The 12,482-nt window shown below is 43.6% G+C and overlaps 1 protein-coding gene across 6 annotated transcripts in view; it reads right to left on the reverse strand.

Annotated features, from left to right (window-relative positions):
- Positions 1-12,482, reverse strand: part of RAPGEF2 (Rap guanine nucleotide exchange factor 2) — a 146,000-nt gene that overhangs the window by 102,011 nt on the left and 31,507 nt on the right. For all 6 annotated transcript variants that reach the window (XM_065736226.1, XM_065736225.1, XM_065736227.1 and 3 more), the window contains exon 2: positions 1,794-1,864. In XM_065736226.1, the coding sequence (XP_065592298.1) occupies positions 1,794-1,864 (71 nt within the window). The remainder of the gene's footprint in view (positions 1-1,793; positions 1,865-12,482) is intronic.

Consider the following 12,482-nt stretch of genomic DNA (forward strand, 5'->3'; position numbering starts at 1 on the left):
CTACAAGAAGAAATTGTTAAGACAATAAAAATGGAAAAAATATATGAAGCAAGCTTTTGAATGCAAGGTATGGAACACAGCAAGCACATATAGTTAAACATTCTATTCACTGTCTTCATTAGTACATTAATATATGGTAATACCTTAAATATTTCAGAAATAATGAAATACAATTGACTATTTATGTACAAACCAGCTACATTACTTCAATTATAGCATAAAATTTCAAATCATCACCTCTTTTCCTGAGTGTTAAATAGCTGTTCCTACAAGGAACTTAATTTTACGGCCAAAGGAAGAAAGCAGTATCTTTATACTTGTTTTAATCAAACTTCAAGTTTCTAAATAACGTTGCAGCTTTTGCCTCATGACATGTATTCATGCAATACCTTACTGTAAAGTACACAACTTCACATTTAATCTTCAATGACAAAAAAAAAAGATTGTTAATGCTTCCCTTTAGATCAGCATCAATGAAGACTATGCTCTAAACTGTGTGTCATCTGCATGTGAAACAGAGAAAAAGCATAAAAACCATTCCCAGAGCAGTAGGAAAATTCAGCTTTCTGGTAACAGGCAAACCAGAGCAAACTGCTCTCATCTTCAGCCCAGTTCTACTCTTTCCATTTGTATGGGAACTGTTGAACCACAGTCTGAACCACTGATTGATCACCTGAGGTGAGCACTGAGTCAGCCACAGAAGCACAGATGAAGGCAATTCACCTGTGTGACTGGAAGGAGCGGAGTCTGACTCCACCTCTCCTCGATCTCATTTAAGGGCTGACCACCACTAGGGAAGGATCTCTTGTTGGAGATTTCCCTTTGGAGTTTTTCCACCGTGAGCCTGGGATATGGGTGAGCATTCCATCTACTTTCAATTAATCCCTTCCACCATGATTATCTTTCTAGTTATACATCCTGACTACCATACTACTTTGAACTACTTATTCTGTTAACTACACAGCTGTTAACTATACACAACTGCAGGGAGAAGACTGCCCACTTTGCTCTGCAGTACCACTCCCCTTCCACCTTTCAAGATCATCATTTCTCTCTCCTCTATTTTTCTCTACTGGTAATCTTCCATGATGAAATCTCACAAAGAAATAAGGCCAACCACAGCAGCAAATCTGTCAAAAAAAAAAAACTGTCTAAAGTAGAGCACATGTCTCCAATATAAACTGTCAGCTGTCCAGACACTCCAGATGACGTAAGATTTAGAGACTGAAGTACATAATGGATTTCAGTAGGCCTTTTTATTATTCACTGGAGAGCAGAGAAGAGGGAGTAGCACAACGCTCCAGGCTCAGAAGCAGTTCAAAATTATTTCTATTTGGCCTTTCTGAAGGCATTCAGGGCTGGGTTCACACCCAGAATAGAAGGAACTTCAGACAGAAGAGTTTAAAGCATAGACAAAACTATAATTAGCTGAAAACGTTCTCAAGTAGAAACACTACAACTTCCTATTCAACTTTTATGATACCGCCTCCTAAGCAAGTTCAAAACTTGTGTAAAAAAGTGATGTAAGTTATGAGCTCCTTCATATTTAAGCATGAAATCCTGTTTTAATAAAGTATAAGCATAACAAAAATGTTGGCAGCCAACTTCTTGGCCTTTTTTTGAAGCAAGGTCAAAAGCAAGCGACAAACACCTATTAAAACACTGCTTTTATGCTTTGTATGAAAAAGTACTTTATGGTGAAGATTACTGTGTCTGTAAGAAAAGCAAATTTTTACAACACTGTGTAAACCTTTTCTCCACACACAAACAGTAGCATTTATAAAGTACCATACCTTAGCTGATGTTCTCTCAGATTAGACAAGGCTTCCATTCCATGTAAATATGAATACACAATCTCCAAATCCTACAAACACACAGAAAACACAGTTAGGATTCTCAGTTTGATACAAGCTGTTAAATACTGCTTTTATAATTCACCCAGAGCTCTCCTACTCCAGGTCACGGGAATATTAAAAGTGACATGTTCACAGGGAACTAAGGGCAAGGTGCATGAAAACCTTAGTTTCCAAAAGGGGAATCAGACACGGGGAAGAAATTTACTATGCTCACATTATAAACTTCTAACACAGAAAACCTTTATGCTCTTGCTGTTAGCCCTTATATTCAGGAAGCAAGTCTGGTCCAGAATTCCATGGTGCTACTTTGCAGTTGTCCTGCTTCTCAATGGCAGCATACCCAAAACCCTTCACTTATTCCATAAGGAATCTCACAGGAAAAATAGTTTTTCCATATGCAGTGGAAAAGGGGAAAAAAAGGCACAAAACAGCCAAACTACCCAACGTAAACAAAGGTATATAAAGTATCTTCAAATGGAAACTAAACCATGAGCTTAAGTGAGGAAAAAAAAGGTGAAGCAAACAAAACTATCGTCATGGAATAATATTAACAAAATAAACCCCTCATGAATAAAATGCTAGTTATACAATACATTTTAAATCCAACCCACAGTTGACCATTGCAGACCTCTGACAACCAGCTCCAAAGCCAACACCCAAGACTAAAGCTTCCCAAGATACATCTATGGAAACACATCAGTTTAATGTTATACCTTCACAGCACTTCTGAAAACTTCAATACAGCTCTCAATTTCTATGACAATTTAACAGCGCCTGGCAGATTTGATACTGTTCCATCATCTGTTTCTTTTAACTAGCTGGCCAACAGATTATCTACAGTAAATTGTAAATCAGATCAGTTGCTCGCAGCCACTGTATGAAGCAGACAAGAAGCTGAGAACAAACTAACTCCAATGCCATCACAATTCAAATGTCAGATTATGTTCCCGAGTAACAGACTCTATGAAAGCTATTAACCTTTTAAAAAACTGGGGAGATGGGAAAGTGCCGGAAAAATCAGGAAAGCTTCATTTAAAATTGAATGAGAAATCCAGTTTACAGATGCAGTGTAAGAAAATGGTGATGGCAATTGGGGAGAGACTTCAGTACTGAAGTCTCAAAGAGAAATTAAAAGAAGAAAAGTTATTATTAGTTCTAGTTAAATACATAATTGCACAAGGGTTATTTTACTTGACAGTCATGCTGCAGGATCAGAAAAACGTGAGGAGGTGCAGTGAGTGGTTAAGACTAATTAACTGAATCTAAAAGGAAGTCTTTTCCCCATACACACTGAAAATAAGAGTAAATAGACAAAGTGGAAGAAACACACAAGTCAGAATTCTGATCCTTCTGTTCCTTGCCCTCTGCAGGCCTCAGTCCTCCTGTGAGGAGCAGAGGATGCACCAAGGACAAAGCCCACTATGCATGGGCTGGAACACAGGAACCTTGCACGTACAGCTTTGAGAAGAAAATACAGCAGTCACTTGCAGGTTTTTCTCTTTTTATACTAATGAAAGGACGCAAAAGGTCATGCCTGCTGCTCACTTGCAGCTTGACAGGCTTGGGGCGAAGCAGAAGCTCCTAGAAGTCTGTCCTTGCTCTGCGGAGCTGAGAGGAGATCACACCTCCATGCAACACACTGCCGTGGGCAAGAGCCTGGTCCGAAGGCTTTAATTCTGAACTGCTGTCATTTTCAGCAGTAATGTGCAGGCACAGGAGAGAAGGAGCTCTCCTCTAAGCCTTTGCCCTCAGGGCTGGCACTGCCTAGAGCTTTCCCTAGAGTGGCACAGGTTAAGATGCAGGGAACGATTCACAGGCTAACTGAAGACTGTCTTAGGGAAGTCCACAGACCTCAAGTGGAAGTGCATGATCAGAAGGGCCCACGGACATCTTGCTTTCGTGTCAAAGCACACCAGCATTTTTGCACTGCAGCTGATGCAGAGCAGTGCAGGATCAGCTGCTCCTCACAAGTGCTGCAGTCCCTCTCCAAAGGGTGTCCGAGAGCAAACAGCTCCCTCTAGCACCACGAGCCGAGCACTGAAACTTGAAGAATTCATCCCCGTATCAATCCAGACACTGAACTCCCCAAACCGTGACAGACCAATAAAAATAAAAATCCTACAGCAGTGCTGGCCAAGAGCATGACTGTGTTTTCATACCCAAACAGTAAGGTACTCTACGCTCCCATTCAGTCTGCAGCACGAACAAGTAGGAAAGCTACTGAGTCCCCCAGAAACATTTGCATCAAGTCACACCAAAACCCAGACGGAGTCAGAACGCTTGAAACAACGGCAAAACAACAGCCACCTTAACCCACCTGCTATCCTCTCCCTTCCCCAAAGCCCCTCCACCTCCGTACACACAAAATTAAGCTACGTGTTTTCAGTTGTGGCAGTGCAGACGCGCCAGCAGAAAGCTAAAAACTCCAAGTTCTTAGGAGGAGAATTTTGTTTCAAGAAGAACACAACACATCCCTACATTTAAGCAGAATCGTCGAGGAAACCGCTAAAAGCAGCAATTAAATTACACAGATAAATGGCAGCTGAGTGATGTGCTTTCTGTTTCGACAACAAATGTACTCAAACTGCCACACGGTGGCAGCCTGAGCCATCAAGTTCTAAGACTGCAATTCTTAACATAGTTCCTCCTCTTATTTTAATATAGCACCTTACAAAGTCCTATGCTAGCTGTAACTGATGTGCGTGGTTAAACACCCTGCTACACACTGAGAAACCACCAGCTTTCTGCTCTCTGACTGTATCCACAGGAAAAAGAGATGACTGCAACAGCAGTGCAAAGATTGGGTTGATCCTGCTACCAGAATCACAATCTAAATAAAGGCCTGGACATCAGTTAGAAAAAAAACGTCAGTGGAAACTCTGAAAGCAGAGATTAAGTTAACACAGAGCACAAACTAGCAGAGCTTTTAAAGCACTTTCCTTCTTCAAATGAAGAAACAGGCTGAAAGGCTGAAAACCAATCTGTACTCAAATGTGAGGTACAGCCAAAGTCGTATCCTTAGTTGCTGTATGTGGAGCAGACTGAAATTTAATTCACTGATATTTCTCAATTTGTTTCAGCAGCATCAGCTGGCTCAGGTCAACTTTCTGACTGGGCTATGGGAGTCTTGAGATTTAACACAGCTCAGTTTCATTTAGAACTGTAAAGAAAAAAATCAACATCTGCAACCCTTTGCTCTCATTTCTAATAAACATCTAGAGATTTACATACAGACATTGCCAGTATGCTTGAAACAAATGCAGTGTCAGTTAAAAACCAAAATATGCACCCCAAATTCTTTCTAGCTTTAAAAATGCCCACTTAGTGAAGTGTCATACACGCCTCAAAATCCGCCTGTCGTGGCTTAGAAAACACGTGCCTCCCTGTACGTTTTAGACTTACACCGCTTTCAGAACTGACTCTAGGACAGACTCCAAGAGGCTGCCCCTTGCCACATCAACTCATCACTCAGATTGAGGCAGAGGAGCGAACAACAGGAGACACAAGACAGCGAGCAGAGGCGGCGGTTTGGGGACAGGAGGCTGCACCCCGCTCACACCTCCAGGCCCAGGCAGCGCCCCAGCCAAGCAGTCTCAGTGTTGTGAAAGTGGGAGCTCCCAGCCCTGCCACACACATGCCACCCGCATGGCTCAGCATCAATCTGCTCGACGTGTTGCCATGCAGGAGCCCAGGGGTTGGGGAGATGAAGGTGGAACGTGGCAGAGAGAGACCCTGCAGCCTTCCTGCCCTCAAAGCCAATGCTTCTGAGGGAGGCAGGCAAGCAAGCGACTTGGGTTGGCCCAGCCAAACCCAAAGGTATGGTAAGACCTATGAGAGTGAGCTCATGCTCTGCAAATATAAAGCTGTCAGGAGCAAAACCACAAACAGACTTACACCACGACACAAAAATCCAGCACTGCTGATACTAAAAATCCATGCCATGCACAAATGAAGATGAAGTGCTCGACTTCTAGCTTCCCAACAGCAGGAAAAAAAACTTCTTCATAGTTGCTGTGCAGGTATCAGTGAGCCTTACCAGGACTCATTTGCTGAAGAGATTAAAATGAAGTATTTGTGAGGGAAACAGCCTGTACTGCATGACATCAGGACCTTCACACTCAGGGAATGAGCATCCCCCATATGGAAAGCCAGGCACGACCCTAAGTAACACCCTACTGTAAGCAAAATTATTCCTTTTAACTTCACTGAAAGATACCACACCAATCTTCTGAAAGGTATTCCCACTACTGTATAACACACAAAAAAAATCTGTGGCTTTCAAAAAAAAATTTCTCTCTTCAGAATATGGTGACCCAATTGGCACCTACACAGATCTGATTTCGAACCACTGAGAAAGCAAAGCAAGCTATCTCTGAACACAGGAAAAAAAACTGCTAATTCTTCATATAAGATCTGAAAAATTTTGCCATCTTCAACCTGTATGAATTTGTCTTGACTAGTACGCATCGTATTTCAGGAAACCTGTGACAAAACATTACTCCTCAGTAACCAGGCATGACTAAGCTTGGGAACCAGCCTCCATCACAAGGGCAGGAACCGAGCACAAGCCTTCACTTCCTCTGCTTCAGTTAGGCAGTGGGAAAGGAATACACGAGCTGTACTGATCTTGCTCAGGCTTGTTGAGACACAAAAATTGTTATATTAGCTCTGCTGTGAGGAAGGACATTTGTGCCGGGTTAGGAAAGGAATTTCCAATTGGTAACAGGAAAAGCAGGCAATTTCTATCTGAAACTGAAGCACCCACACATGAAGCTCATCAGGAACAACTCCAAAACCTCCTGAAGACAAAGGAAAATTCTCATTTTCATGGTCTGTCTTAACTGGGCACTGTCCCAGTTCAGAACAAAAGAATGCTTCTGCAAAGGCTTTGCACTATTACCTCTAAAATTCAGAGGTTAGAAACCTCTGCTTCCACACCATGCCTCAGAGATTCACACAGAATAATTTGAGCAGTTGCTGGTTTTCAGTCTTAACCAGCAGGACCTGCTCAAACGTATAAAATGGACTTGGAAGGTTCAACGACCCACCCCACAGGAACAGACTTCTAACCCTGGCTCAAAATTAGTACAATTGATTTAACACACCCTGCTGGTCATAAAGCTTTTAGCTGAATGAAGTGAAGAAATTAAGACAGTCGTGATTATAACCATCCCATACGATGAGGTTACATGTGGAAAGGGTAGACGGGAAATTAAAGCCTGCCATCTCATCCAAGTCAGTGCATAAACTAATGAGCATAGGAAAATTACAGGGTAGTGCTGTGCATTTCTTTCCTGCTTTCCAAACTCTCAGAAGGCAGACAATTAAACGCTTAACACAAAAGTATAAGTTCTGTAGTCAAAAAATCCAATCTTTGGTCGCACGTCCAAATGCAAACAAAACTGTTTCACCACAAAAGATCTCTCTTACTGACTGTGCAGTCCATCATTATAAAGGGCACTTAGCGTTATTCACCGTTTGAAGTATATATAATTGCCTTTTCAATATTTATAGCCAACAGTTGGAAGCTTGCATTAAATCTGTCCTACCCATTTCACATTCACTGTACCAAAGTTCACATACTTAGTTGCACTTAAACCAGACCCCAGGGGCTTGGGTTCCTTTTGTTTTCATACTGATAAGGAGAGTCTCAAACTGTTTTGAGACTGTGTTATTTGTCCCACTATTTCCATTACTTGTATAGAAAAAGATTCAATGCCTACTACAAGAAAATCAGTCTTGTAACAAATACCAGCAACTAAATACAGTAGGACTTATTAAAAAATAACTACTTGCAACAGAAACGTAACCAACCACTTAAAATTATCACGGTTGACAGTTTTTGGACAACAATTTGCTTTAAGGTTTTTTTTTTTGTTGTTGATATTTCTTAGTGTGGGTCATTAGCTTGCAGGTTAGATCAACGAGGACTACAATCCAGACAACTCAAGCACAATTAAAGAAGCCAAACCAATCCCTGTGAAGAAAAGACATCCCCCCCCTCCCGACTTAGCCCTGCTGAAATCCTGATACAGTTTCCTCGCAGTGGGCAAGTGCCCTCTACAGACTGAGGAACGTGAATTTCTACGAAGCATAGGTCACATTACTTTGACATCACATCCAAGCAATAACCACAACTACACAGCACTCCTTCTTCAAACCCATCACTACAACCACTGTGATCCTTACAGGTCACAGCGTACAGCACACGGGTACTCACAGAGCATCAGGCTTGTTGGGAGGGGTGACTATTCCCAGCCACAAGCAAATAAATTCACAGTGACATTAAAGAGCTGTCATTGGCCAGCTGATCTGTGATAGCCATTCTCGTAAAGGTTTTATGTTCATCATTGCAAACAAGCTATAAATACATTAACAGCCTAAGAAGGCAACGTTGCTCAGCTGATGAATGGATAAGCTGGTAAACTACACCAGCACCATCAGTTGCTGTCATCTCTGCACCTAAAGCCAGTGCCCAACTGCTCCTGTTCTCATTTCTCCAGAATAGTCGCATTTTCCCTTATCTTTTTTTTTTTTTTAACTTAAAGCTTTGCACATCTTTGCCATACATTAGAAGCCCAAAGCCCAGCTGTGAGGCGCAGCCTTTTTCAGCCCTGTCCCGAGTGCTGAAAGCCAGTGAACTCCACCCACGACTTCATGCGTCTTTCCTTTGCCACTCAGGAAATAAAAAATAAAAATAAAACAGGAAAGCAAAGAAACGAACATCCACAACCACCAAAACGAGGTTTCCTAGAGGTCCCCAGGGGAGACCCCAGCAGCTCCAAGTGCTCTCGCGAGGCTCCTTGCTGCGGACTGACATCAGCATCCTCAGGGACCGGTGAGCTGCCTCCCTGATTGCCATGACAACTCACAGGCAGAAAACAAAAGAAACCAAGTGTGCTGGAAGCACAGTGCTCCGCCAGAACTTGCAACAGAATTATCTCGGCAGTGCTAAAATCAGCAGAAAAGAGCAAGTTATTTTATATCACTGGCCTGCAACCATTTTGTATGGCTGGCTTATGATCAACCCAAGCAAAAGCAGAACACAAAAAGCAGCTGCCGACTGGCAGCACTAACTGCAGCAGAACTGCACAACTCCTTTACGCCGTGGACTGGCCTGTTTTCAGTTGAGAAAAATCCTATTTCTCACTTCCTTTACATTGACGAACCAAGAAATAAAAGCACAAGGAAAGGAGGAGAAAGGACTACACCACAGCTGATTTCACAAAGGTTTTGACTGCAACATGCAACTTTTCTATCATGTTTAAACAACGCATTAAATTTTGTCATCTAGGCTGACAAAATTTAAACATTCAGCTCCTCTTAGCTCAGTTTATATCTTCAACAAAAGCTTTGTCGCTTGATTTCCTGGTAAAAGGAGATAGCAGAAAACTTTGGAGGGGAGAAGGAGGGGGAAGAGGGTTGAGCATTCCTTCCAACAGATATTAATCTTTCTCCAAGCATCGGCAATAGGTCACAGGAAAATTATTCCCAAACAATCAAGCAGATGATCACACGCTGAACTACGTATTTGCATGTCAAATCAATTCGCGCCCAACAGTTCACCTCAAAAGCTGCCAGGGGTCACATCCTCCCAGGGCTGCGATTACTCTTCTGTGCAAATGAGGTGATTAGAAAACTGCTGAAGTACTATTCCACCCTACAGCCTCTCCAGGCCTCAATTTGCTAGCTCAGGTGTTTCCTGAAAGAGGCTGCATTTAAGTAGGTCCACATTTCTACCTTTAGGGTTTGGAGCTGAGTTTCTGGTTTTTCTTTCCTTGCGAAAAGGAACCATAGAAATACGTAAGGACTTGTTTTTGTCTTAAACATCACTTGGGGATGAATCAGTTTCCATATCTCAGATGGGCTGGCTGAAGACACTGCTCTGATCTGAGCTGGGAAGATTGTCACAGTCCTAGAAGCAGAACAGCAACCGCCAAAGACATTTTCGCATCAAATTGTGACACATTCAGCGACGAAGCACTGTCCCTCTCTGGTCACCATTCTGCACCTAAACGCAGCTCTGAGGACCATAACATAAGACAGTGAAGAAAAAAAAAAGCAAAAACACAAGCAGCTTTCATTGCCAACAGTTACGTTTCCTTTCACCCTGACGCTGGCCATGTTTGAGTCCTCAGTGAGCCAACCCCACCTGCCTAAGCCAGATCCTGAAGGTTCAGGCTACTGTGCTGACCCTTCAATGGCCTAAGCCCGGTGAGGCCACACGCATGCCCACACCCAGCCCAAGGGAAGCTGTCAGTGGCACAAGGAGCAGACAGGACCACTGTAGCTCTGCAGCCAACCTGCAGGATGAGTGGGGCTCAGCCCACCTCTGCCTGTGATCGTTAAGGTGAAGTGACACCAAACAGCTTCAGCTGATAAAACTGATCACTGCCTTGCAGGGGAAGGGCTCATCTCCATTCAGCCTAACCCAGCACCCCATCCACAAGGGAAAGCCAACAGGAACTGAAGCTTAAAAAATACAAGAGAGAAGTCAAGCATAACGCTTCACTGCAACACTGCCAGTCCAGAAAAAATTGCATTTTAGAGAGAACAAGCCATGAACGTTGGTTTGGTATGAATTGTCTGAAGGAATTTGGAAACGCTCTTCTCTTTATCATTCCCCATGAGCAGCAACAGACAGCTCTTCCTCAGTACCGGAGTCCCCTTTATCTTATCACACTATCAGATCTAAATCCATTTCTTGCATCAGACTGCCCTAAACCAATACCCAACACCTAAATCTGTTGTTGAATCTCAAGTTCCACGCCTTAAAACGCTGTACCAGAATCAGGAGTTAGTCCATCCAACAGCAATGACTGTTTACCTCGGGTCTACAGAACTACAGCTCTATTTCTACTAATTCCTAACAAGATAACTGCTGGCCCAATCACAACTGAGTTATTTACTCACTTCTCAATGTTCCCAAGAACATTCAGGCACTGTCCTAGTGTTTCTCCTCACCTTGTTCTCCAGTTTAAACAAATACCAACCAGCTTCTACAGGTTGGGCAGCTGCCAAAGGACCTGCAGCAGGTTTTGCTGAATGGAGAAAGCCAGCGCACCACCACCACGCAACAGCTCTTGCTTGGTATAAGTCAACTAAGTGAAGTCTTAATACGAAAAAGCTTACTGGTTGCTCTGCAGGCTGATTTAGACTGAGCACGTGACAGCCATCAATTGACAAAATCTTAAGATACTGCGAAGGAATGACATCTATTCTTAAACACCAAGTGCATACCTTCACAGCAAATTAAAGTTCACGTGTTTGAGCTACAAAATTGCACATTAAAGGATGCACGTTCCTCATTAGAGACTAGCAGCTTAACTACCAAATCTGACAACACACTTCCTTACCATGAAGAGCAACCCCGAGCAAAGCCCAGCTCCAGCAGCACAGTGAGACACCACACATCTCCCTAAAGCAGGCAGGAGACGAGTTCTCTCCCCAGAGTGCTCCACGTAAGCTCTTGCAATACCACCACATACCCAACTCTCAACAGGGCCAGGCACCATGTCAGTACGTACACATTCCTAAGGGTGTACCTAGAAATATGACTAACATTAATTACCTGTTTGCACAGGCCTAGAGCGTTCAAAACAAGAAAGGGAGATGAACATCTTTCCACTTACTCTTCTCAGTCCAGCACAAGACCACAGGAGTGACGAGAGGGAGTCTCCAAAGGGCAACAGATATTTTCTTTCTGCACCACAGCCATGGAACAGGGGGTGGTGGCCAAGGAGGTTGGCTCCAGGAGCAGCCAGAGCAACTCATGGCTGCATGGCAAGCCAGAGCTTTAGGCACAGGGGAAGAGGGATTACTAAAGACAGTGTGACTAAAAGCAGAGGCTTCTTGCAAAGGCTGGGCACAGTGGCTGAGCTGCACGATCTGCTTGGCTGCAGAGTACCGTGAGAGTGAGGCACAGCCCTGTGGTGTTGGGCATGAAGAACTGAGATGCAGACCAGCCTGTCATTAACTGTGGCCTCCACTGGCCTCATGCTGGTACCAGCACAGCTAATTGCTGCTTCTATTGCTCACCGTCCAGCCTCGCTGAGCAGGGCTCATTAAGTCAGGAACCTGATGGCAGCAAGACAGTCTCCACGCATTTAGACAGCATTTCTCTGCTGGAGAAATAAGCCACAGAGATTCTGGAGGATGAAGCGCAGAAGGTGAATCCACAGGGAATCAGCTAGGGCATCTCTGTGTTATTCTCACTGCCTCAGGTCTAGAAACTCAGCTCAGGGTTACTCACCCCATCCCGACATTGTCACAGGCTTTCCTCAAGCACTCCTTGTGCCTCCACGTGCTGTTCCATCTCAGCTCAGGCATGTGGTGAGACCTGACTTCTCCAAAAGATCCCCGCAGCACATGCAATCCACATATTAACTGAGGAGGCAGCCTTCCGTGGGTGAGACTTCTTCCTTTTTGAAAGCCTCCTCCTCCCTCAGTTAAGCTTAGTAGAGAAGATGATTATTATTTCTAGTGACCGCCATATCCAAAGGGTGGCTTGTGTGTCTGATTTTATCCATTTAATCCGCAAGTGATTAACAGCCTCAGGCAAACTGGTTCACAAAACAGCAATCAGACTGTCAGCATTTCATCAGCAGTGGGTTGTGGAGTCACAGA

This window comes from Cyrtonyx montezumae, unplaced genomic scaffold, assembly GCF_038088225.1.
Source record: "Cyrtonyx montezumae isolate F1298 unplaced genomic scaffold, pur_monq_1.0 scaffold_2, whole genome shotgun sequence".
Lineage (NCBI taxonomy): Eukaryota > Metazoa > Chordata > Aves > Galliformes > Odontophoridae > Cyrtonyx > Cyrtonyx montezumae.